The following is a 27,158-nucleotide window of genomic DNA, read 5'->3' on the forward strand; positions in this document are numbered from 1 at the left end:
TCTTTTGCATGCTTTGCAATTATTTCACAACCAGTTCTAGACAGAAATATTTTTCTTATTTGTGAATAAGATATGGCCTTGAGGATGGAGAGGCTGTTGATTTGGTCGCTCAGTTTTCTAGCCTTATTCCGGGTGACTTGCTGAACTAGGATTGGTTATGTCTCCTGTGTTTTCCGACTCTTTTTTTATTCTCAGTAGAAAGATCTTGAGATTCAAACTCAGTTGCCTTTGGCACACATTGGTTAGATCAGTGATAGCAGAGAGTTGGAAGACCTGCTTTTCTTCTTCATTTTGACAGAAGAAAATAAAGTGAATTACTTTACTTCTCCATGCTTGATTGTTTTTACTAAAAGAAAACAAAATCTGACTCTTCTTACCTCCCATATCTTGGAATAATGAGGTCATTCTTTGGAATCTTTTAAAAAATGTGATGTAAAAAATTTGAGGTATAATTTCTAGTAAATGCACAAATCTAAGATGTGTGTATAGCTTACTGAATTTTTACAGGTGTATGCTGCTGTATACGTAATCACCAGTCAGTTCAGTTAGTTCAGTCACTCAAGCATGTCTGACTCTTTGCAACCCCATGGACTGCAGCACTCCAGGCTTCTCTGTCCACCACCAGTCGAATCAAGACTTAGAACATTTTCCTCTCCGTAGGATTCCTTCATGCCCCTTTCCAGTCGCTCTGTGCCCTGCTTAGAGCACGCTTTGTGTAGAGCACACTTTGAGTGCTCTATTACTCATCTTAGAAGCGATTGAAAACAAATCTTGACATCTTTTATGTTTCATCAGTAATCTGAATCTTGAGCCCTGTAATAAAGTGTGATCTGTAGACAGTAAGGTCTTGAGCCTTTTAGATGAGGCAGAATTGTGTTAAAACGCTTTCCTATGTGTGTGTGTGCTTAGTTGCTCAGTGGTGTCCAACTTTGCACCCCACGGACTGTAGCCCACCAGGCTTCTCTGTCCATGGATTCTCTAGGCAAGAATACTGGAGTGGGTTGCCATTCCCTTCTCCAGGGGATCTTCCCAACTCAGGGATCAAACCCGGGTCTCCCGCGTTGCAGGCAAATTCTTTACCACCCAAACCACCAGGGAAGCCCACAGAGAGAGTAATTTTACATTGATAAAGAGGCAATGTTGTGCATTTTCTTCTCTGTAGACTTCTTCCTGAAAATTTTTGGGTTGTCTGAAAGTAAATTTATTTGGAACGTTGTAGGTAAGTGGGAAAAGGAAAGTTGGGTCTGGCTAAGTGAACGATGAAGTTGTTCCAGTTCTGTGAGTTCTGTTCTTCCTTCTAGCTGTTTCGTTTTGTAACCCTGTGGACAAGGCCTAACCTCATTTTTTTACATCTAATATTTATTCAGTGTGGTTTTGTCTGAGGCACTGTGTGTGTGTCTTTCTAAACTGCTGTGCTGCAGCTTTAGCTTACCTCACAGTTCCACTATGTATATTACATGATTTTGTCTACTAATTTGCATATTTGTATCTTTCATTTTAGAGGTTGTAGATTTATGGAAAAGTTAAGCAAAGATAATATATAAAGTCTATCATGCACCTATTTTCCCTGTTGGTAACATCCTGTTAGCTTCATGGAGATAAATTTGATGTATTTTAAAATTTGCCCATTTGAAGTGCACATTTCTGTTTTTAGTACATTCACAGAGGTGTACAACCATCACCACAATCTAATTCCAGAATATTTGCATCATCCCCCAAAGAAACTCTGTACCCCATTATCAGTCCCATTTCTGCCCTCCCCCTAGCCCTTGTCCTAGGTAACCACTCATCTATCTTTTATCTCTGTGGGTTGTCTCTTCTGGACATCGTATCATATGAATGGACTTTTATAATGTGTGGCCTTCTGTGGCTGGTTTCTCTCATGTAGCATGTTTTCAGAGTCTATTCATTCTATAGCATGTATCCATTCTTTTTCCTGTTGCCAGATAACATTCTGTTGGATGGCTGTGCCACATTTTGTTTTCATTTTGTAGTTGATGGACATTAATTGATTCTACTTTTTGGCTATTGTGAACAGTGCTGGTGTGAAATCTGCATACAAGGTTTTGTGTTGACCACATACACCTGCCTAGAGATGGAATTATCAAGTCCTGTGGTAGCTCTGTGTTAAGGATTTTTGAGGCATTGCCTGCCTGGGCCCTTTTCCATTCCCGCCAGCAGGGCAGGACTGCTCCAGTCCCTCTATATTCTCTTCAGCACTTGTTACATTGTCTTCCTCTGATTTTAACCATCCTAGTGAGTGTGAAGTTGTATCTTACTGTGGTTTTGACTTGCATTTCCCTAATGATTAGTGAAAGTCACTCAGTCGTGTGTCCGAGTATTTGCGACCCCATGGACTATTCAGCCTGTGGAATTCTCCAGGCCAGAACACTGGAGTGGGTAGCTGTTCCCTTCTTAAGGGCATCTTCCCAACCCAGGGATCGAAACCAGATCTCCCACATTGCAGGCAGATACTGTACCAGCTGAGCTACCAGGGAAGCTCAAGAATACTGGAGTGGGTAACCTCTCCCTTCTCCAGGGAAACTTCTTAACCCACGAATTGAACCAGGGTCTCCTGCACTGCAGGCGGATTCTTTACCAGATGAGCTACCAGGAAAACCCAATGATGAGCATCTTTTCATGTGTTTATCAGCCAGTACTGTATCTTTGAAGAAATGTTTTGCAAATTCTTTGCCTGTTTTTTTAATTGGATTGTCTTAATCATATATGAAGTTTTATTTTACCAAAGAGATTGTAAATCAGTTGAAAGATTATAAATCACTTGAAAAGTTCCAGCCTTAAACAGTAATTTTTGTTGTGTTGAAACAGTAATTTTTAAAATAATAATTATTTAGTGTTTTTGCTTGCTTTTATTCTGTCCCCCACTTTTCTGAAAGCACTCAGAGAATATCATGCAAGTCAAAATCCCATGCTGCTGCTGCTGCCAAGTCATTTCAGTCGTGTCCGACTCTGTGCGACCCCATAGACGGCAGCCCACCAGGCTCCCCCGTCCCTGGGATTCTCCAGGCAAGAATGCTGGAGTGGGTTGCCATTTCCTTCTCCAATGCGTGAAAGTGAAATCGCTCAGTCGTGTCCGACCCTCAGAGACCCCATGGACTGCAGCCCGCCAGGCTCCTCCATCCATGGGATTTTCCAGGCAAGAGTACTGGAGTGGGGTGCCATATTGCCTTCTCCACAAAGTCCCATAATAAGTGCATTTGGTTTATTTTCTCCCTGATTTGACTACACAGAAAATCAGAGATGGTTGGGAAAGCATGTTTCTTCAAATCTTAGACAGTCTACATTCCTTGGTTAGTGGAGTAAAGATTTTTTTTTTGGAGTAAAGTTTTTTAAAAATGTTTTTATTGCTGGCTTTTGTGAGAAAAGTTTAGATTTGTACAGAAAATATAAAAATGACCCAGAGAAATATAAATTAGAAAGTTATAATTTCTGTAATTTATAGTGATAACCAGTGTTATAATTTTAATATTTGCATGATAGACTGATGCAAACATACCTGTAAATACATATGTATATCTGGATAACAGGGTACATACTGTTTTGTTACAAGTATTTTCCCCCACTGCGCTTAGCAGTATATTATGAACAGATTTCTAATCATACAATATTTTATGGAGTTAAATTTTGACATCAAGTTATGAAACATCTATTTAAATGGTTGTTTCTTAATGATGACCAGTTGATTTACGAAGATAGGAGGGTGGGGAAATATTTAAATGTTAAACCTGTGTATTTTTCAAATCATTGGATTCTTTTGTAGATTAAATTAGCTAATGGTAATTATTTTCTACTTTATGTCAAGAAATATCTGCTTTGGCATCCAAAATTGTTTTTCTAGTTATCATTGGTGATGGATTGATTGAAAATTGTACAGTTGCCCTGATGTATGCAGATAAACTGCTGGGTACTAGAGTTTGGATTATGGTCTTGATGGTTATTAATGGAAAGTTTGAAGTCTCTTGGAAAGTTTAACATGTATTTATTGGGCACCAACTGTGTCAGGCAGTGTAAAGGGGGCAAAAATTAAATGATCAAAGTCCTAGAGATGTTTGTTTTTCCAGCAGGGATGGGGTGGGTGGTAGTGCCAGACTGCATTAGAGCAAAGTCAAAAGGTAAATTTCCCTAAGAGCTGATTTATTTTTGTAGTTTATTTTATATTCAGATTATTTGCATTTCCATGTTTATTTCATAATGACTGTTTTTGCAGTACATTTAAAAGATAAAATGATAAAAATGTACCTACTTATTTTAAAAAGTAGTTAGGAAAAAGGAAATGTGACTTTGAAAGATCACTTTTCTTCTTGAATATTTAAGACATTAATATTGTTAAAATAATATTGTCCCTGAAAATTTTGCAGTTTTTATGGTAAAGTGAATGAAATACTATGAGCAAACCAAAATCTCAGACAAAATTTGAAATAGGGATTATAGGATTATTTTTGTTCTTTTAAATCACTGCTATCAGATTATTTTTCTATCCCCACTTTGTCTTGTACTATATTTATATTACTGCTTTGACAGTATGAGAAGAAATAATGAAATATATTTTGCATATATATATGTATATATATAAATTTAAATCAGGTACCAGGTTCTTTATAGTTACTTAAATTAAAAAATCATTAAAGCGATCAGAAAAAATCCTAAATTGGACCTCTACCTATGATTAAGAAAGTCTGTGTGTTCCAATAGATATGTTGGAAACCAAAAGGCAGTCAGGCAAAACAAGATAATTAGGGGTTTGCATGTTTTAACCCTTTCATTCTTTTTCTCAGCCACTTAATCTCCATACATGTTTGCAGGTGTTTATATGTGAGAACATGAAAAAAAATTTGTTTTGATTCTGACTACTGCAAATAGTAGGCTTCCCTTGTAGCTCAGTTGGTAAAGAATCTGTCTGCAATGCAGGGGACCCGGCTTCGATCCCTGGGTTGGGAAGATCCCCTGGAGAAGGAAATGACAACCTACTCCACTATCCTTGCCTGGAAAATCTCATGGACAGAGGAAACTGGTGGGCTGCAGTCCATGGGGTCACAAAGTGTCGGGGATGACTGAGCGACTGACACTTACTTTACTTACTTAACTATTGCAAATAGTAGTCCTTATGAGGCCATTTCTCCTTATAAGGGCATTATGTAAAATGAGAGATTATACTGCAGAATGATTGTTGTTATTTAGTCGCTCAGTCGTGTCTAACTCTTTGTGACCCCACTGACCGTAGCCCAGCAGGCTACCTGTCATTGGAATTTTCCAGGCCAGAATACTGGACCAGATTGCCATTTCCTCCTCCAGGGGATCTTCCTGACTCAGGGACTGAACCCATGTTTCTTACGTCTCTTGCCTTGGTAGACGGATTCTTCACCACTAGCACCACCTTGGAAGCTACTATAAAATATTGGCTGTTATTCCCTTTGCTGTACAATACAATCCTTATAGTTTTTTTTAGCCTAATAGTTATGTTGTACTTATTGCATACTAGGCTGCCCTCTAAGTGTTGTGCATGTAATCTTCACAATTCTGGGAGAGTAGATACTGTCGTAACCCATGAGGAAATGGAAGGTTGACAAATAAGTTGTGCTTGGTGCTGCAGTACTCTGAAACCTTTTCTTTACAGTCTGGATATGTTTGCCCTTCACACATTTGCAGACTTACCACATCTTTGCAAAAGATTTCTTCTGTCAGTTTCTTCTGTCAGCAATAGGTTATTGGTAATTTTATCTGATTACCTCTAGAGGGCTCGATAGATTTTGGGATAAGTAAAAGTCAAGGAGCAGTGCTTCAGTCTAACTCTGTTTGAAAAATTTGGAACATATGATAGGTGTTGGTTAGGTAAGCTGGTGGTATTCTATAAATCCTCTATTTTGTCAATTTTGAGAGGAATGCCATTTTTTTTTTTTGGCATCATAATGTGTCGATATTGTGTGCATTTAATATGATAGCATTTCTCTTCAGAAAGCTGTTATTTAGGTATAGCTGTCCCCCACCCCCTTTAGGTGTGCCTGTTAATCAGTTGATGAGATCTAGTATCAAGGCAGTACAGTCGTGTTTTGACCATTTGACTGTATTTTCTACCTGACAAGCACTATCAGCCTGTCCTTGGCCCTGTGCATAGTCTTTGCCTGTTCAGTGCTGAGAGCTAGATTTCCTTTTAGCCAGCTAAGGTTAAAGTTGCTGTGGGTTCCGAGGCTTGATTTTGTATCCTCACTCTTTTCTTTAGACTTCCTGTAAGGATATCTTGATGACTCAGAGACAGATGTAGCTATGTGTTTTGCCTTACTGTGTTAGTCACTTAGTCGTGCCCAACTCTTTGCAACCCCACGGACTGCAGCTCACCAGGCTCCTCGGTCCATGAGATTTTCCAGGCAAGGATACTGGAGTGGGTTGCCATTTCTTTCTCCAGGAGATCTCCCCAACCCAGGGATCGAACCCAGGTCTCCTGCACTGCATGCAGATTCTTTACCGAGTGAGCTGCAAGGGAAGCCTCACTGCCAACTGAAGTGAATCAGCTAGTTGAGGGGACAAGTTAGCAAATACTTTCACTGGAAACAGGACCTGAATTAAAACTTGAAAGTCCAAGGGCAGTTAATGTTTATTGGATACATCCAAAACCTTGTTTTATTATGGGAACACACTTCTACCTGTGTCCTTGTCCTTGTTCCCTGGTAGCCATGCATGAGCTGTCCATCCCTGTAGTATGGTCATGTTGAGGATGCTATATACATGGAGTCATTTGAGATCTGCCTTTTTTTTTTTTCCATTCACTAAGCAGAATGCCTTTAAGATCTTTTCAGGTCTTCATGTGTGTCAGTGTGAGCAGTTCTTTCTGTTTTATTGCTGAGTGGTATTCCATTGTATGGATGTGCCAGAGTTCAGCATTTGTCTGTTGAGGTATGTGTGCCTTGCTTCCAGTTCGGGTACTGTCAGTAATGCTGCTATGAACGTTCATGTACAAGTTTTTATTTTTTTATTTTTTTTTCCCCGGCCCCTCCTCCCCCCATGTACAAGTTTTTAAATGAACATAGATCTTTTTTTAGATAAATGCCAAAGAATATGATTGGTGGGGTGTATGATAACTAAATGTTTAATTTTATAAAAAACTACCAAAGTTTTCCATAACAGCTGTGCCATTTTATACTGCTACCAGCAGTGTAATGAGTCTACTCATATCTTCTTATTGCTTGTTCATTCTTTGTCACATAAGTGGTGCTAAAAATTTTATGTGAGGAAAATCATAAAAAATAAGGTGTATGCATTGATGTAGTTGTTTCATCAGTATATACCGTTGCTCTCAGGAGATTAAAATTAGTAGTTCTAGATTGTTTGCTTGGGCAGTCTTTTGTTGATCTCATTGAAGTGGTGAATAACTGAAGAATGAGGTAGGTTTTTTAACTGAACTTTCATGCTATATCATTTGACCATTTTGGAATCTAAAGAACTTTTGCTTCTTTCTCTTTAACTCTCTTAATGTCTCTAGCAATGTGTATCTTTCTCTAAATTGTTAATAATTTCTGATACTACAACTCCTGTTTATTGTAGAATACCTTATATTTTTTCATTCATTTGCCTTTTTATTTTGTCATGAATTATTTTATCTACTCTTTTAATGACTTGATATGGTATTGAAACACCAGTTAGAACTGTGCTCACTATCAAAACAGGCAAACAGGTTGCCTAAGCAACCATATCTACACAGGCCTTACTCAGTCACTGAAATAGCATGGATTTTTTTAGGCCAAGGGAACTATCCAAGAATTTTGTGAATACACACACACACACGTATTAATTTTTTTTCTTTTTCAGATTCTTTTCCCATACAGGTTTTTATAGAGTATTGAGTAGAGTTCTCCGGGCTATACAGTAGGTCCTTGTTGATTATTTTATATGTAGTAGTGTGTATATATATGTTAATCCCAAACTCCTCATTTATCCTCTCCCTGCTTTCCCCTTTGGTAACCAGAGTTGGTGTTTTAAATCTGTGACTTACTTAAACAAGAGTGGTGTTAGTAGAGAGGATAGAAAGGAAATAATTCAAGAATATTTGAGAAGCAAGGTGATCATTTTGTAATGTATAGAAACATCAAATCGCTAGGTTGAACTCCAGGAATATACACATAGGCCAACTATGCTTCAACAAACAGATTTATAGAAAAAAGATCAGATTTGTGATCACCAGAGTTGGGGAGGGGGGTGGAGGATTGGATGAAAGTGGTCAGAAGGGTCAAACTTCTAGTTATAAGGGCTTACCTGATAGCTCAGTTGGTCAAGAATCCGCCTATAATGCAGGAGACCCTAGTTTGATTCCTGGGTTGGCAGGATCTGCTGGAGAAGGGATAGGCTACCCACTCCAGTATTCTTGGGCTTCCCTGGTGGCTCAGCTAGTAAAGAACCCGCCTGCAATACAGGAGACTTGGGTTGGATCCCTGGGTTGGGAAGATCCGCTGGAGACGGGAAAGGCTACCCACTCCAGTATTCTGGCCTAGAGAATCCCATGGACTGTATAGGGTCACAAAGACTCGGATATGACTGAGTGACTTTCACTGTCTAGTGATAAGATAAATGAGTACTCAGGATGTAATGAGAAGCATGATTAATTACTACTGCAGAATGGTAGGTATATGAACATTGTTAGAAGAGTAAATCCTATGAGTTCTTAGCACAGGAAGAGCTTTTCTCTCTTTCTCTTATTTTTTAATCTAGATGAGATGATGAATATCCACTAAATGTATTGTGGTGATCATTACATGATGTATGTGAGTCATATTACGCTGCACACCTTAAACTTACACCATGAAAGTGAAAGTCGCTCAGTCGTATCTGACTCTTTGTGACCCCATGAGCTACACAGTCCCATGAAATTCTCCAAGCCAGAATACTGGAGTGGGTGGCCGTTCCCTTCTCCAGGGCGTCTCCCCAAACCAGCATCTTCCCAAGTCGAGCCCAGGTCTCTCGCATTGCAGGCGGATCCTTTACCCGCCGAGCCACCAGGGAACCCCTAAAGCTTAAGCTGTATGTCAGACAGCTCAGTAAAACGGGAAGGAAAAGAGTGGCGTTTAGGTGGCATTTGATGAGGGGCAGAGAATGTAAAGGGCGGAGGGAGAGGACTCGGGCTTCTCTGTCTCAGGCGACTTAGTGCCCCTCACAGGAAAAAGGAATGCTGAAAGAACACAGGTGACCATTTTATTTTGTTTTCCAAGAAGATGAGGTACTCTCTGGTGATACCTGGAAGGAGATGTCTTAATGAGGTGAGAATTCACTGGTTAGATTTAGATATACCCTCTTATGTGTTTCAGTCAGTTCAGTCGCTTAGTTGTGTCTGACTCCTTGCAACCCCATGGACTGCAGCACGCCAGGCCTCCCTGTCTGTCATCAACTCCCGGAACTTGCTCAAACTCATATCCATTGAGTCGGTGATGCCATCCAACCATCGCATCCTCTGTCATCCCCTTCTCTTCTGGCCTTAAATCTTTCCCAGCATCAGGGTCTTTTCCAGTGAGTCAGTTCTTTGCATCAGGTGGCCAAAGTATTGAAGTTTCAGTTTCAGCATCAGTCCTTCAAATCAATATTCAGGACTGATTTCCTTTAGGATTGACTAGTTGGATCTCGTTGCAGTCCAAGGGACTTTCAAGTCTTCTCCAACACCACAGTTCAAAAGCATCAATTCTGTGGTGCTCAGCTTTCTTTACAGTCCAACTCTCATATCCATACATACTGGGAAAACCATAGGTTTGACTAGATGGACCTTTGTTGGCAAAGTAATGTCTCTGCTTTTTACTGGGCTGTCTAGGTTGGTCATAGCTTTTCTTCCAAGGAGCAAGCGTCTTAATTTCATGGCTGCAGTCCCATCTGCAGTGATTTTGGAGCCCTAAAAAGTAAAGTCTGTCACTGTTTCCATTGTTTCTCCATCTATTTGCCGTGGAGTGATGGGACTGAATGCCATGATCTTAGTTTTTTGAATGTTGAGTTTTAGTTTGGTTTGATAGTATTTTGTTCTTAAGATACAAATAAATAACATATGTGGGAATTACTTTTCCATAATGGTATGCCTATCAGTACTTTTCCCATTGTGTTGATGTGTACTACAGTTTTAATGAAAGAGGAAGCATTGGATAGTGCTTCCCGAATGAATGATTAGATATGTAATTTTAATGCTTTCCAGAAATACTGTCCTCTTGCTCATGTTTCTCATGTTGGCAAATAATTAAGGATGCATTATTAGTTGATATTTGCCATTAATAATAATACACTCTCCCTACCTAACAACCCCTCCCTCTTCCATAAACCATCTATTTTTATTGTAGAATTTTGTAAAATGTTAAGATGAAAAAGGCCTTATTTTTCAGGAGCATGTTACCTAATGGAATCAAAATAGAAAAATAAAAAATAGCTCTCTGCCTGGTATTATTTGGCTTTGAGTTGTATTGTTCTCTACTTATACTGGCTGGTTTATAATTTGATGAAAGTAGCATATTTGAGTATTATTCTTTTAATCATTAAAAAAAGTTAAAATATATTAAATTTTCATTGTATTGTCTTTTATAACTTTAAGCTGCCTTCATTTCTATGGAGTAGATGCTCATTTGAAGGAATTTGTATGACAGTCTTTTTGTGTTTATCCTGCTGGAAGTTTGATCCGCTCGGTTGACAGCGTTATTTTTCTTTGCTCAAAAGCCAGCGCTAGGCCCGCAGGAAGGAAAGGAGCCTAAGCTGGAGCCAGAGGCTGGGGTCGCATAGGCCTGAGGGGTGGTGCAGTCAGAAGCCTTGCAATTGCTTGCCCTGGATCTGTCAAAATGGGTTTGGTGGGCTCTGGCTGTGCCATGGTTTATTTATATGCCTTTAGAGTAGTGATCCTGAGAATGAATGCATTGTGAGTGCAGTTTGGAAAATTGTTGTATAGATTGCTCCAGGAGGGGGAAAAAGCCCACCTGAGAAACCCTACTATTGAACAGATCTTGGGTTCACCGGTTTAGTTTCCTGTGAGTGTGGCCCAGTGATTAAACTTCTGCCTCATCTCAGTAGCCGCTGTCAGGTTTTTGGAGGCAAGTTAGTTCATGGAAGGGAGTTTGTGTGATAGGAAGACAGAATGTGAGATTACATATATCTTAGCTCTGGCCTGAGTAGATACTGTTAAAACATGAGTGAGATGGATATAAAATAAGCTTTTTCTTCTGGTTTCAGGAAAGCCTAGTGGGGAAAAGAAAAGTAGGATTCTTTTCTAATTTCTGTGGATCCAGCTAGGATATTACATCTTACATTTTTAAGGCATTTAAAAGTACAGACAAAAAAGGACAGGACAGGCTATATTTGAACAGTGTTAAGTACAAAAACATGAATTGATAAGGTAGTAGTATCGTTCCATACTGTTTTCTGTCAGGACTTAGCCTTTGTTACACATTATGCATTTATCTTTCTCTACAAAAGAAATGCGGACTTTTCAGGAAAGTACTAACCGTTTTCAAGTAACACCTAATCTGAGTGTTAATTAGAAAATAATTTAAATTGTAACCTTTCTTACATCTTAGGCTTCCCTGCTGGCTCAGCTGGTGAAGAGCCTGCCTGCAATGCAGGAGACCTGGCTTCGATCCCTGGGTTGGGAAGATCCCCTGGAGAAGGGAAAGGCTTCCCACTCCAGTATCCCAGCCTGGAGAATCCCATGGACGTTGCAAAGAGTCGGACATGACTAAGGGACTTTCACTTTTCTTTCTTACATCTTACTGTTGTCAAGAGATTTTTGATGGGTGATTCAGTCTCCTTACTCTTTGTAGGTCTGTTCAAAGTCTTGAGCTAGTCTTGGTAGATTTTGTTTCTAGAAATCTGTCCATTTCATCTTGGTTGTACAATTTGTTGTACACCATTGTTCATAGTATACTCTGGTGATCCTTTTTATTCCCGTAGAATTGATAGTTATGTCCTCACTTTCATTTCTGATTTTGAGTCTGTCCTCTTTTCTTTAGTAGTCATTCTAGCTCAAAGTTTGTCAGTTTTGTTGATCTTTTCAAGGAATCGGCTTTTAGCTTCGTTGATTTTCTCTATTGTTTTTCTCTTCTCTGTTTCATTGATTTCTGCTCTCATCTTCTTTATTTCCTCCCTTCTCTACTTTTGGGTTTAATTCCTCTTTTTCTAGTTCTGTAAGTTATAAGATTATGTTTCTGATTTATGACCTTTCTTGTTTGTTAGTGTGGGGATTTATAGTCTGTAAATTTCCACCTCTGTGCGTCTTTCTAAGTGTCCCATAGGTTTTAGAATGTCATGTTTTCATTTTCATTCGTCTCTAAGTTTTTGCTAATTTCCCTTGTGATTTCTTTGATTTATTTGTTAATATAATAGTGTGTTATTTAATTTTCACACATTTGTGAATTTCCAGTTATCTTTCTGTTGTTGTTTTCTAACTTCATCCCATTCTAATTGAAGATAGTTTGTATGTCTTTTAAAATATATTGAGACTTAATTTGTGAGCTACTATGTGGTCTGTCCTTAAATGTGTCCCACATACATTTCAGAAGAATGTGTATGCAGTTGCTTTTGAATGTCTTAGTCTTCAGTGTCTGGCTGCCAGTAGTGGGGGTAAGAGGTAGGAAGATGGATTGGGGAAAAAAGGGTCAGTTCAGTTCAGTCGCTCAGTCATGTCCGACTCTTTGTGACCCCGTGGACTACAGCATGCCAGGCCTCCCTGTCCATCACCAACTCCCAGAGTTTGCTCAAACTCATGTCCATCGAGTTGATGATGCCATCCAACCGTCTCATCCTCTGTCATCCCCTTCTCCTCCCGCCTTCAATCTTTCCCAGCATCAGGGTCTTTTCCAGTGAGTCAGTTCTTCACATCAGGTGGCCAGAGTATTAGAAAGGATACCAGTCCTTTAAATAAATCCCTTGGAAGTCACTTAGCTGGAGAGAGAGGGCCTTGCAACTACCGGGGATCAGAGGGATGGGGAGGAAAGGTGCAACAAAAATGAGCACCTGTCTCTGCATCTTTGTGATCAGAAGCAGCAGTCGGTGGTCAGAGCACAGGTCACATAGATCTGTGGTATTTGGAGGACAGTATTTTTTGCCCCCCCTAGCTCCCATAAGCTGTGTCCAGGCTGCTCTGGAACCTTGCCCAGCTGACCTCTGTGTTGCTAGAGGAAGCTGGGTAGCTGCTACAGTGCTACGAGTTGAAATTGAGATTAAATGTAACTTACTGTCCAAGCTTTCGCCTGGAAGTTGCAAGCCTTAAATAGGTTCCCTAGTTCCAAAGCACAGCAGACAGATTCTGCCAGTGCATTTGTTGTCTTGTAGTTATCAACTACTCACTGGACAGTCTCACTTTGACCGTATTTCTTGCTTTTAGTGGAACACTGTATCTTAGTGTCTTGTATTCTCATGTTTGCATGTTCGTTCATTCACCGAACAGTTTAAGCCAAGGCACTACTGCTGCTGCTGCTGCTGCTGCTGCGTCGCCTCAGTCATGTCCGACTCTGTGCGACCCCATAGACGGCAGCCCACCAGGCTCCCCCGTCCCTGGGATTCTCCAGGCAAGAACACTGGAGTGGGTTGCCATTTCCTTCTCCAGTGCATGAAAGTGAAAAAGTGAAAGTGAAGTCGCTCAGTCGTGTCCGACTCTTAGCGACCCCGTGGACTGCAGCCCACCAGGCTCCTCCGTCCATGGGATTTTCCAGGCAGGAGCACTGGAGCGGGGAGCCATCGCCTTCTCCAAAGCCAAGGCACTAGAGCTACCCGTTCTTTGTAGTCACTGTGCTTTTAGTAAGGGCCTCTTGCTTCTGCCATATTTACTGAGTAAACGCAAGTGAAGTGAAGTGAAGTGAAAGTTGCTCAGTTGTGTCCGATTCTTTGTGACCCCATGGACTATACAGTCCATGGAATTCTCCAGGCCAGAATACTGGAGTGGGGAGCCTCTCACTTCTCCAGGGGATCTTCCCAACACAGGGACTTAACCCAGGTCTCCTGCATTGCAGGCGGATTCTTTACCATCTGAGCCACAAGGGAAGCCCAACTCAAGGAAATGTGATAAAGCTATATTTGTGACTGAGGAGATTTCATTTTTCAAAGTAGTAAATATCTGTTGAACTTTGATTATGTCTTTCTCATTTCTGGCTCAACTCTTGGGTTTCTTGTCTATGCATTTATAAACCAAAGAGGTCAAGAGAAAGGTTTGTTTTGAGTGTGAATGACCGGGCTGGGAAAAGATGTTGCTAAATCGCAAATACCCTTAGGAGAGAGCCGGAAAAATGTTGTCCTTTATAAAACAGAGGCATGAGAAGAAATAATGACTTCAAGAATAGCACTGTTGAATAAATTTGCAGTGTAGCAAAGCATAAAGGATGTGTTACCACTGAAACCATTTCAAATGACCTACAGTGAAGGAGAAAGAGCAGAAGTTGAAGACGTTTTTAAAATCCAAAAACACATGGCTAAGTTTTATTTCTAAACTTGGTGTTCATCCATTTACCCTGGAGAGATTTAAGATTGGCTCTGGGTCAGCTGAGCAGAGTCTGACATTCTGAAGGCATATTGAAATGCAACATTTATGTTATGTGTGCATACATGCTCAGTCGCTTCAGTCGTGTCTGACTCTTATTGACCCCATGAACTGTGGCCCTCTAGACTCCTCTGTTATGGAATTCTCTAGGCAAGAATACTGGAGTGTGTTGCCATGCCCTCCATCAAGGGATCTTCCTGACGCAGGAACTGAACCTGCGTCTCCTGCGTTGCAGGTGGAGTCTTTACGCACTGAGCCTCCTGGGAAGCCTGCTATTTGTATGTAACACTAATTAATAATAAATACTAGTGTATGTTTGTTTTGAGTATTCTTTCCTGTTTTGAATTACATATCGTGAATACTTGATGTAAGAAATTTGAAATTAAGATTTTTTTAATTGAAGTATAGTTGGAAAATTCAGCAGCGGCCACAGGACTGGAAAAGATCAGATTTCATTCCAATCCCAAAGAAAGGCAATGCCAAAGAATGTTCATACTACCTCACAATTAACACTCATTTCACACACCAGCATATTAAAAGCAGAGATATTACTTTACCAACAGAGTTCCATATAGGCAAAATTATGGTTTTTCCAGTAGTCATGTATGGATGTGAGAGTTGGACCATAAGGAGAGCTGAGTGCCGAAAAATTTATGCTTTTGAACTGTGGTGCTGGAGAACACTCTGGAGAATCCCTTGGACTGCAAGGAGATCAAACCAGTCAACCCTAAAGGAAATCAGTCATGAATATTCATTGGAAGGACTGATGCTGAAGCTGAAGCTCTAATACTTTGGCCACCTGATGCGATGAATGGACTCATTTGAAAAGACTGATGCTGGGAAAGATTGAAGGCAGGAGGGGAAGGGGATGACAATGGATGAGATGGTTGGATGGCATCAGAAACTTGCTGGACATGAGTTTGAGCAAGTTTCGGGAGTTGGTGCTGGACAGGGAAGTCTGGTGTGCTGCAGTCCATGGGGTCACAAGGAGTCAGACATGACCGAGCGACTGAACTGAACTGAACTGATTTACAGTGTTGTTAGTTTCTCGTGTACAGCAAACGGATTCAGTTATACATATATGTCTATATGTATTCCTTTTCAGATTCTTTTCCTTTTTAGGTTGTTACAAGATACTGAACATAGTTACCTGTGCTGTTCAGTAGGCCTTGTTTATCTGTTTTAGTAGTGTATATCCTTTAAGCCCTAATTTCCCAGTTTATCCTCACCCGCTTTGACCTTTGAGAACTGTAAGTTCGTTTTCTCTGTGAGTCTGTTTCTGTTTTGTAAATAAGTTCATTTGTGTCATTTCTTTTGGATTCCACATATAAGTGGTACTCTGTGCATTTTGTCTTCTCTGACTTACTTCACTTAGTATGATACTCTCTAGGTCCGTCCTTGTTGCTGCAAATGGCATTACTTCATTCTTTTTATGACTGAGTAGTTTACCATTGTGTACGTACGCTACATTTTATTTATCCATTCCTCTACTGATGGACATTTAGGTTGCTTCCATGTGTTAGTTATTATTCATAGTGCTGCTATGACTATTGGGGTGCATGTATCTTTTCAAATTAGAGTTTTCTCCAGATATATGTCCAAGAGTGGTATTGCTTGGTCATACGGCAGCTCTGTTTTTTCTTGATAGCTTTTTAGGGAAAACTCCATACTGTTTTCCATGGAGAAGGCGATGGCACCCCACTCCAGTACTCTTGCCTGGAAAATCCCATGGACGGAGGAGCCTGGTAGGCTGCAGTCCACGGGGTCGCAAAGAGTCGGACATGACTGAGTGACTTCACTTTCACTTTTCACTTTCATGCCTTGGAGAAGGAAATGGCAACCCACTCCAGTGTTCTTGCCTGGAGAATCCCAGGGACGGGGGAGCCTGGTGGACTGCCGTCTGAGGGGTCACACAGAGTCGGACACGACTGAAGCGACTCAGCAGGAGCAGCAGGAGCAGCAGGAGCAGCAGCCATACTGTTTTCCATAGTGGCTGCACCAAAAAGTGCACTTTCACATTGGAAAAGTCTTTGTTTCCTCTTCACTTATGAAGGATGTTCTCACTAGATACAGAATACTGGTTGAACAATCTTTTTCTTTCAACATTTTTTTAAACTTGCTAAACCCCTATTACCTTGCTTGCAAAGCTTCTGACAGCAGGGTTATTATAATCCTTATCCTTGTTCCTCTGCGTATACTATGTTTGCCCCTCTCTGGTTGCCTCCATGATTTCCCTTTTTCTTTTCAGCTATTTGAATATGATATGCCTAGTTTGGGGTTTTTTTTAAAGTCTTGTTTGACACTTTTGGACCTTCTTAAATCTGTAGTTTGGTGTCTTGTCACTTAACCATTCACATATTTCTCCTGCTCTGTTCTTTCTTCACCAGGCATTCTGAGTATATTACACTATTTGATATTTTCCCACAGTTCTTGGATGTTTTCTCTTGTTTTATTTTCCTACTTCTTTTCTTCTTTACATTTCAATTTGAGTAATTTCTGTGAGCCTGTCGTCAAGTTCACTGATTCTTTTTTTAGCTGTTTCAAATCTGCTAAAAGAATTTGTTGTTTATTACCATGTTTCTCTTTCTAGGATTTCCACTATATTCTTTATGATTTGCACGTCTCTGTCAAACTACCTGTGTGATCTTGCATGTTGTCTACCTTTTCCATTATTCTCTACCATATTAATCATGTTTTAAATTCTCTGATAATTCTCATACCATGGCATTTCTGAGTCTAGTTCTGATGATTGCTTTGTTTCTGCAAACTGTGTTTTTATTACCGCCTTTGGCATGCTTCATAAGCTCTTGTTGAAAGGTGTCCATTTTGTGTAGAACAGGAAATACTGAGGTGAATATCTGATATGCTTGGAGAAGACTGCAAGCTTCCTTCTGCTGAGCCTTTAAGGTAGAATTTAAATTAATCTGTTAGGGGTTGGGCTATGTTTAAAGAGTATTATTGCTATGGTTACCAGCATTGATACATGTTGTTGCCATGGAAACCAAAGACTTCAAATTTCCCTAGTGTCCATTATATCCCGGCTTAGCTTTGGGTTTTCTCTTTGTGCTGTTTCACACAGTGAGTTTGTTTCTTGCAGCTATATTCCATTATTTTTACTCAAAGCTTGTTAGCAGAGACATTACTTTGCCGACAAAGGTCCGTCTAGTCAAAGCTATGGTTTTTCCAGCAGTCATGTATGGATGTGAGAGTTGGACTATAAAGAAAGCTGAGTGCCAAAGAACTGATGCTTTTGAACTGTGTTGGAGAAGACTCTTGAGAGTCCCTTGGATTGCAAGGAGATGAAACCAGTCAATCCTAAAGGAAATCAGTCCTGAATATTCGTTGGAAGGACTGATGCTGAAACTCTAATACTTTGGCCACCTGATGCAAAGAACTGACTCCTTGGAAAAGACCCTCATGCTAGAAAAGATTGAAGGCAGGAGGAGAAGGAGATGACAGAGGATAAGATGGTTGGATGGCATCAGCGACTCGATGAACCTGAGTTTGAGCAAGCTCCAGGAGTTGGTGATGGACAGGGAAGCCTGGCATGCTGCAGTCCATGGGGTCGCAAAGAGGCAGACATACGACTGAGCTACTGAGCATCTGAACTGAACTGAACTGTTAGCATGATAGTGGAGGGTGGGAGGAGTTCTGTGATGATCTGGTAGGCCTCAGATTTAGGCAGGCACTAGAACCTGGGTTTCAGAGGTGTGGCCCTTATAAAACTTTCTGTTTCTAGAAGTGGAGTTGTTCCCCTTCTTTTCTCTTCCTCAACTGCTCTATCTTAGGTTTTATATTCCCTCCCCTTTTTTAAGCTTAAGTTGTTTTTTTTTAAATAGATTTTAACCAATAATAGTTTTTGTTTGAATTTCCTATTAAAAGCAGCCTTCCCTGCCCCTGTAGTTTATTTTTTTGGCCTCATCATGTAGCATGCAGAATCTTCGTTCCCTGCAGTGGAAGCACATGGAGGCTTAACCAAACTGGACCACCAGGGGAGTCCCTAAGCTTAATAGGGGATAGATTTGGGCTGATTGGCTGCCAAGCTCCACAAGGGTGGGGGCTGGGATCAGGAGCTTCTCTGCATTCTCTCAGATTCTATCCACCTCCACCCCCCCACCCCCACCCCCCACATACAGCTTTGGAGGTTCCTGGCAGAAAAGCTTGTTATAGGGTAGAGACTCTCCCCCAATTGAAGTCCCTCGATTGCAGTCCCTCGAGACTGCACTCTCATACTATCCCACAGTCAGTCTCCAGCAGTTGGTCAAAATTTGACGTAATCGTCCTGACTGCAGTGGAATTCCTTCATGCTCTTGGGGCTGTGTTTCCTTTGGTCAGAAAGAAAGCTTTACCTCTAGGATTACAGGTGCTTGTTCGGCCTCTTGTGTTGCTCCATCCCTATTGCATTGCCTCCAGGTTGGGTCAGGTGACATTGTGGGTGGTGGGGAGAGAGTGGTTTTGTCCACTGTTTGTGAACCTTAGGAGTCCACGTTGTGGTCAGAGAATAACTTGTGAGACTTGATTTAGTGCTCAGCATATGGGTTACTTTTTGTAAGTGATCTCTTTGAACTTGATAGAGTATTCTGCAGTTATTGGATACTGTCTTATACAAATGTCTGTTTAAGTCCCCAGTTTGTTAACCATGCTCTTCAAGTCTATATCTCTATTTTTCCTCTGATTTAGGTCATTTATTCTATCCATTATGAGAGATGTTAAAAATTTCTCTATTATGATTATATATATATTTCACTTCTTGTAGTTCTGCTAAGTTGTGCTTTATGCGTTTGGAGGCTATGTTATTACTTACATATAAATTTTAAATTATGTCTTTCTAATGAGTTCTGCATTTAATCCTATGAATTATATTACCTCCATTAATGCTTTTTGAATTATAGTCTACTTTGAGTATTACTAATAAAGCTTGAGCAGCTTTTGTTTAGATTATGTTTGTTAACCCTTTCTATACTTGTAATTTTAATTGTTCTGTATATTTGGCATGATTCTTTCACACATCATAATAGAGGAATTTTTTTTTTTTTGGTCACGTCACAGGGCTTGTGGGATCATAGTTCTCCAACCAGGGAATGAACTGGGCCACTGCTGTGAAAGTGCCGGATCCTAACCACTGGACCACCAGGGATTGATTTCCGTTTTTAATTTAGTATGATAGTCTTTTTCTTTTGGTCCACTTATATTTAATATAATTATTGGAATATTTGGGTTTGCATTTGATATCTTATATTTTCCTTTTTATGTGTCTTATCTGCAATCTTGCTTTCCCTCCCTTTTGTATTTATTTGCATATTTTAATTATGTTTTTCCTTTCCGTTAGCGCAACAGTTATATCCTTTTCTACCATTTTAAAATGTTTCCTCTGGAGATTAAAACATGTATTTACTTTCTTTTTTTAATCAAATACGTAAGTTTATTTTTTCCCAACATAAGAATAGTCATAATGTATACACTTCGAAAGGTAGAAAAATTTAAAGATGGAAAGTCCCCCCTCACATCTGCCCACCAGCCGCTCAGTTCTCCAAATGACCCAGAATGAGTACCCCCTGTACAGTCGTCTGGCCTCTTCACTGGCCCCCAGCGTGTAGCGTGTGTACTGCTCTGTAGCTGGGAAGCTCGGCCTGTATCTTCCTGCTGATTCATCCATCTTCTCATCTTTCAAGGTGTAGTGAAAGCTTCTTTCTTCTTGAAACTTTTCGAGGCAAATGTCATCTGATTTCTTCCACTTCTGATAGTAATCATAGTTGTCCTTACACATTCTGGCACTTAATTATGTTGTTCTGTGCTGTTTCTCTTAAGCTTCAAGTATGTAAACTCACTTTCCATCCTAGATTAGTTCCTCGAGGGTTAGGTAGGATGCTTTGTTTTCGTAATTTGGAGCACAAAGCAGATGCCCCCCAAACACAGGCCTGAGTAAATTGCCTCTGGTAATGGCTGTTTTCCAGGGAATTTTCCATTTTGGTGCATCTTGAGCCTCAATTATTCATGGTAGACATACTTTTTAAGAATTGCTTTTGAGCGCAAAATTGTGGATGGAGAATTGGAAACTGCTTGAAAGATACTTTCTTATAAAATTATACTTCTTTTCATGTTGGTAAGGAATCTGCCCGCAACGCGGGAGGCCCAGATTCAATCCCTGGGTCGGGAAGATCCCCTGGAGTAGGAATGGCAACCCACTCCAGTATTCTGGCCTGGCGAATTCTGTGGACAGAGGAGCCTGGCAGGCTACAGTCCACTGGGTCTCAAAGAATCAAGACATGACTAAGCAACTAACACACTTATTTTGCATTTCATTTTACTTTAAGATTAGAATTAATGGACTATCCATTCCTAATTCAGTATCATAGTGTAAAAATATTTATGAAATATGCTACTTTCTTATTTTAAATGTTGACAAGTTACTTTTTCCCCGAAGTGTTTTTTCTTGATTATAGTTTTTTTTTTCATTATTTCTTTGCAAATGAGAAAATACTGAAAAACACTAGAAAAAATTGCCCTGTACTACCACTGAGAGCTAAATGTTACCATTTTGTTATGCGTATACTCAGTTTTTTCCTATGTTTATATAAATAAGTTCCCCTCATCTAAGTTTCCTACTTTGTAATTCTTAATGTTTGCTTTTCAGTTTTCCCTAAAAGGATTCCAGAACACCTTAGAAGTACTTGAGGAAGAGTGATAAAGGCAAGTATCCAACTCGTTGGCGTCAGTGAGATAATTTGGTTCATAGCCAAACCAAAAAGCTTTGGTCACTGTGTCTTATCAAGAAAATGAAAAAGTTGGGAGTAACAACTTAAAGGAAAAAAAAAAAGAGGTAGTTCACATAATTTGAATTTTTTTTTTTTTCAAAACTGTTGTAGAAAATTGTTAAAATTCTGAGAATTTAACAGAGTTTTCTGAAATACCTGGTTTGTTGGTGGCTACCATTTCCTCCTCTTTTTTCCCTACTTTTCACCCCTTCCACCTGCCCCCTTTCTCCCATATCCTTTTGTTCCCTTTTCTCTTTACTGGTTTCCTCAGGCTTACTTGGAAGGACTTTACTTTTCAGAGAAGCCCTGTGAATAAAAGAGAAGCCGGTATTTCCTTCTTATGAAAGAACACTTAGCTTTACAGTTGAACTTGCTTGTGTTAAACCAGAGATAGCAATTCGGTTGTTTGGAAAGTTTTAGAAGCTGAACAACAGTTACTATTCATTTGAATTTTACTACTGTCTTACAGAAGAAAATAGGGGAGTCTTAAAAAACATTCACATTATTGAATTATTTTAGTGCTCGCTTCCTTCCTGTCACAAGTTTTATATAATGATTATAGCATTACGTTTTACAGTCAGTGCAACAGGTTGTTTTTCAGAATTCTTATCTAACAATTTGATGCTTAAAGCTCAGTTTAGGTTTCTTTGGTGTTCTGTGTTAGGTAAGCTTCTGTTAGTATCATGAGGATATGTTTTGCCTTTACAAATCCCAGAATTTACTGCTCCTCTACTAGGTTATCTGTGCTGCCATGTAGATAGCCTATGCAAGCTTTGGCTTGGAAATCAACACCCTGTTTCTAGGTTTTCCTCCAAATGCTGGCGTATCCTTATAATTAATCATTCTTTTGAATTATATGAGAATAAATGATATAGACATGCTAATGAAATCTCAAATGAAGATACAGACATTTAAAAATGTACCATATTCTCCATTTTTTAAAACCAAGAAGCAGGTTTATGTGAAGTGAAGTGAAGTCGCTCAGTCGTGTCCGACTCTTTGCGACCCCATGTACTGTAGCCTACTGGGCTTCTCTGTCCATGGGATTTTCCAGGCAAGAGTACTGGAGTGGGTTGCCATTTCCTTCTCCAGAGGATCTTCCCCACCCAGGGATTGAACCCGGGTCTTCCGCATTGTAGTCAGATACTTTACCGTCTGAGCCACAAGGGAAGCCCCTTGATTAGTTTATGACACTGCCCAATGAAGCTGATCTGCTGAGTAATAAATGCCTTGCATGTTTATATATGAGACAAGTAGATCGTTTGGTTTTCTAACGGACCTTGACACCATTCCTCTCTTTATGGTGTCTTTTATTATCATGGGAGAAACTTATTTTATATATTTTACTTTCAAAAATAGCAGCAAAAAAAAATAGCAGCAACAAAAAAATCTGTTGTATTATTTAGCTAATGCAATATAAATAAGGAAAAAAGTAGATTACTTCCTCATTATCAGCCTGCTGCTTTCACATCCTTCTGTCTTCTCAGGGTCTAAATATCCCAGTACAAGAAGAGATTAATAGATATACAGTTACTGGATTATCTTGGTTACATAGCCCTTTTTGTCTGAGAGGCTCAGTGTTTTGCAGAGTGAAAATAATTCAATAACTGTTAGTCTGTGCTAGAAACTCATAAGGGAAGGTCAGGATAATTAAATGCATATACTGTTGACAACATTTTTGCCCACAAGGAGCCCCAGAAAACTCCATATAGCCCGAAACAGTTGTTTATGTCGGTAGGATTAAGGGCTCTCTCTTGGCTTTCCCAAAGGAAAAAGGAAAAATAAAAGCAACACAGAGTCAGGAAAAGGGTGAGAGGCCCCAGCGGTGTGGCAGGCTTTCGGTGTGGCCACAGAGAATTTGAGTGAAAGCAGTGAAATTTCCCATCCTCGTGACTGCTCCTCATTTACCTAGTTTGGGAGCAAAAAATTTTGTGGTATTTAGTTAGTATGAAGGTACTGGTTAAAGGTCTTTAACCCTGTCAGCATGGTTTATGCTCCTGAGTCATGAAGAGGTTAGGAGATGGGAAGATAGGCATGTAAGAGTGTTGTCCGTGAAGCCACAGTGACGGTGTCCATCCACGTTCATGGTGAGCAGGTTGTCTGAGAGAAGTTACCAGGAAGAAAGGTCTGATGGGTTTGCATTCCTATCCCTTTGGACTCTAGGAGCCTGGAGCTCAAGTGAACTCTTAAATCCAACTGATTTACGCCTTTCAGATTGCTGTTTGATGGCCAGAGGTACGTTTGCTTATGCCCAGACCATGACCACCCTAAGTGCTTCAGACTTGGTAGTGACTTAGCAGTGACTTCAAACTGTTCAAAGTCCTTGGTGTAACGCAGGGAGTTTTAAAGCGTTTGAAGGAAAGGTTGAGGTAAAATATAGAAATAAAGAACTTCACACACCACATTTTGTCCTCCGTAGCAGGTTCTGTATATTAATGCAGTTTTGTTTTACATATTTGCAGAAACTCAATTTTTTAAAAAGTTTTCTGTTATGAGAAATCTCATCCCTACCACACCCTCCCTTTCTTTGGCATGTGACTTCCGTAACGATGGCAGTTGTGCTGACCTTACATCTCTTAGTTTCAACTTCCTTTTAATTTCCTGCACTTTAATGTTGGTGTGTGGTTGCTATTTGACCTTTCTTTTTCTCTCTTTTTTAGTCATACCCAGTTACTGTGTCACTTCTTCGCTTTTGAGTTTGTGTGAATACAGCTGTCCCCTGGTACCCATGAGGACTGGTTCCAGGATTCCTGCAGATAATGAAATCCTCAGATGCTCATGTCTCTTATATGAAATGGCATAGTATTTGCATAGAGCCACGTGCATCCTCCCATATACCTTAAATCATCTCTAGAGCATTTATAATACCTAATACAATGTAAATAAATGCTATGAAAACAGTTGCTGGGAGCATGGCAAATTCAGGTTTTGCTCTTTGGAATGTCCTAGAACTCCTTCACCCCACATGTCTTCCATCTGAGGTTGGTTGAGTCTGCAGATGTGGAACCCACGCGTATGGAGGGTGGACTGTACATGGGCAGCCTCTGTCAGGGTCTACCCTCTTCAAAGAAAGGGATTCCTTTGAGTCTCTCTCTTTGTTCGCTGGTTCTGAGCCAAGCTCTAGTTTCTAAAGACAGATTCTTTCTGGATCATGTACTCATTGTACCAAAAGGTCATTTGTGCTCCAGCAGAGAATCCAACCTATAAGATTTCAGTTTCCATTTTCTTCTCAAAAGAGAAGTGTCTAGTTGCCAGTGACCTTGATGAATGTAAATGATAACTGGAAATTCCTCTTTTCCATTAAAATCCACAATGCAGTTAGATTGGGATATCCACTTTCACAGTTATTCTTTGAATTTACTGTATGGAGCTTCAGCATGCAGATAATTAGCTATGGTTGTGATTGAGAGGAATCATTTCAGGTGCCTCAGCTAGACTGTATTGAGTGCTCTGTGCTCGGTTGTCTCCCGATTCCCCAAGTAATGGCTGTTCTCTCAAATATTATTATGGTTTCCATTCCACGATGACTCTTCTAGTACGTAGTTCCTCTTCACATTGCAGCTTGTAGGGATTTTTTTTAACAGCTCTGTTTTCATTTCCTTTGTACTTGTTTTGGAGCTTTTTCTCCTATTCTAGAAAATAATCATTACCCACTATCTAGAAAACTATCTTTTAATCTTCTGATTAAAGATTGCTTAATGATAGTGTATTTCTTTGGCTAGTGGCATGTTTTTCTTTGTTTTAACACTGGAGTTTCTGCATGGATTTATAATACGAGTTTTTTTTTTTTAACATTAGATAGGCATGAAGCCTTCGTCTCACAGCTGCATGTGTAGTTACTGTCGAAGCAATGCCTACCTAATTTGACAGTCGTGGTGTGTTAAAAAAAATTTTGAGTTTGCAAATAAGCGTATTAAGTCTACTGATGGAGCCTTCGGGCAGTGAACAGTTATTTGAGGACCCTGATCCTGGAGGCAAATCCCAAGATGCAGAGGCCAGAAAGCAAACAGAATCAGAACAAAAGTTGTCTAAAATGACCCACAATGCTTTGGAGAACATTAACGTGATTGGCCAAGGCTTGAAGCATCTCTTCCAGCACCAGCGCAGGAGGTCGTCCGTGTCCCCCCACGATGTGCAGCAGATTCAGGCAGACACAGAGCCTGAAGTGGATCTGGAAAGCCAGAACGCGTGTGCTGAGACTGATGGTGTCCCCACCCACCCCACAGCTCTGAATCGTGTCCTGCAGCAGATCCGCGTGCCGCCCAAGATGAAGCGAGGGACGAGCCTGCACAGCAGGCGGGGCAAACCAGAGGCCCCAAAGGGAAGTCCCCAGATCAACAGGAAATCTGGCCAGGAGATGGCAACCATCATGCAGTCCGGCCGACCCAGGTCTTCGTCCACTACCGACGCTCCTTCCAGCTCCGTGGTGATGGAAATAGCTTGTGCCGCTGCCGCCGCTGCTGCGTGTCTGCCAGGGGATGAGGTGTCTGTAGAGCGGGTAAGTTTCTGTTAGATTACCTGTTAACTTCTTGTGCTTTATATCTAGTACTCTGCACACTTTGCCTGGGTGACTGAAAAGAAATAGCAAGTACCCGAGGCTGTGGCCAAAGATAGTTTCCCGTTTCATTAAATAAGTGGGATGAAGAGTGATCGTCATAGCTAATAATGAATGCTTCTAATTATATTTCTGTTTGCTTCCTAACATATTGCCTCCGATGATTCCAGTGCAGTCAGCCCACGAGTTTTAAGAATTACTGAATCCGAATTTCTGGAGCCCCCATTCGGCCCGGTCGGCAAGCTTAGAGCTATCTGGACTGCTCCTGCTCTTTAATGACATGACCCCCAAGGTTGCCTCCATTCTCCATTCCGAATCAGTGCCCTAGTTTAGGCCTTCCTCTGTCTCACTGCCCTTTCAACTTCTTTTTTTCCCCATGCTGGACACGGCCTGTGAGAGCTGTCTGAAATACTAAAACAAGTCATTGTCATTTCCACTGCTTAAAAAGCAGTCACTGGCTCCGTCATTTCCTGAGGGGCAAAGAAAGCTCCTTAAAATGATACGCAAGACCTCCCATGATTTGGCCCATGTGGACTTCTTTACCTCCTACAACTTAACAGCTATTACTCTTTCTCACGCTTTTTATTTTTCCTCTAAAGTTTTTCCTTTTGTCCATATCTTGACTTACTCTTTCATTCAGTCGTTCGTTCAGCAAACATATAATGAGGTGTTCCAGTCACTGTGGATGCTGTGATGTACAGAAAAAGATGTGATCCTTACTCTCATGGAGTTCATCATTAGATGGGGATACATATTAAATAATCACTTGAGCAAATCTAAAGTTTCAACTGTGGCACATGCTACTAGAGCCGATTATAGGAACTTATGACCTAGTTAAGGATGTCACTTCTGTGAGGAAATGACAAAGATATGGAGGGTAAGCTGAGGTAATTAGGTGATGGAGAGAGAACTCCAGGTGCAAAGGTGCTAAGATGGAAGGACGCTTACTGAGTGTAAGGGACGGGATGGCAGGTGTGTGTGCGTGTTCATGCAAGCACACGGTGGGTAAGGCTGGAGAGAGGGGAAGGAGCTCAGACAGAGGTTTCAGATGGTGTTCAGGAGTTTTTCTCCATTTAAGAGGAATGAGGAGTATCAAAGCATTTTAAGCAAAGGGGAGAGTTTCACGTTTGTGATTAGAAAATATCACTGTGTTTATGGTGTGAAGAGTGGGTTGGACTGCATTCAGGTGGGATGCAGATAGATGAGCTGGAAGGCGGTCGTGGTAGTTTGGGTCAAAGATGAGATGGTGGGAGCGGAAAGAAGAGTTGCCTCAGGGCAGGGGTGTGTTTTACTCCGCATGCCAGTACTTCCGGCTTCCTGCATGGCTCAGTGGTAAAGAATCTGCCTGCCATTG

General features: G+C 40.6%; 1 protein-coding gene across 21 annotated transcripts in view; it reads left to right on the top strand.

The window, feature by feature from the left end:
* The window catches only part of TMCC1 (transmembrane and coiled-coil domain family 1), a 156,545-nt gene that overhangs the window by 20,529 nt on the left and 108,858 nt on the right, over window positions 1–27,158 (top strand). For 13 of the 21 annotated variants that reach the window (XM_069560954.1, XM_069560949.1, XM_069560962.1 and 10 more), the window contains 2 exons: window positions 21,129–21,184; window positions 25,048–25,747. In XM_069560954.1, coding sequence (XP_069417055.1) covers window positions 25,175–25,747 — 573 coding nt within the window. In that variant the 5' untranslated portion in view covers window positions 21,129–21,184; window positions 25,048–25,174. The remainder of the gene's footprint in view (window positions 1–21,128; window positions 21,185–25,047; window positions 25,748–27,158) is intronic. The other 8 variants (XM_069560958.1, XM_069560960.1, XM_069560963.1 and 5 more) reach the window with 2 other exon arrangements.

The sequence above is a fragment of the Ovis canadensis genome, chromosome 19 (assembly GCF_042477335.2).
Source record: "Ovis canadensis isolate MfBH-ARS-UI-01 breed Bighorn chromosome 19, ARS-UI_OviCan_v2, whole genome shotgun sequence".
Classification (NCBI taxonomy): Eukaryota; Metazoa; Chordata; class Mammalia; order Artiodactyla; family Bovidae; genus Ovis; species Ovis canadensis.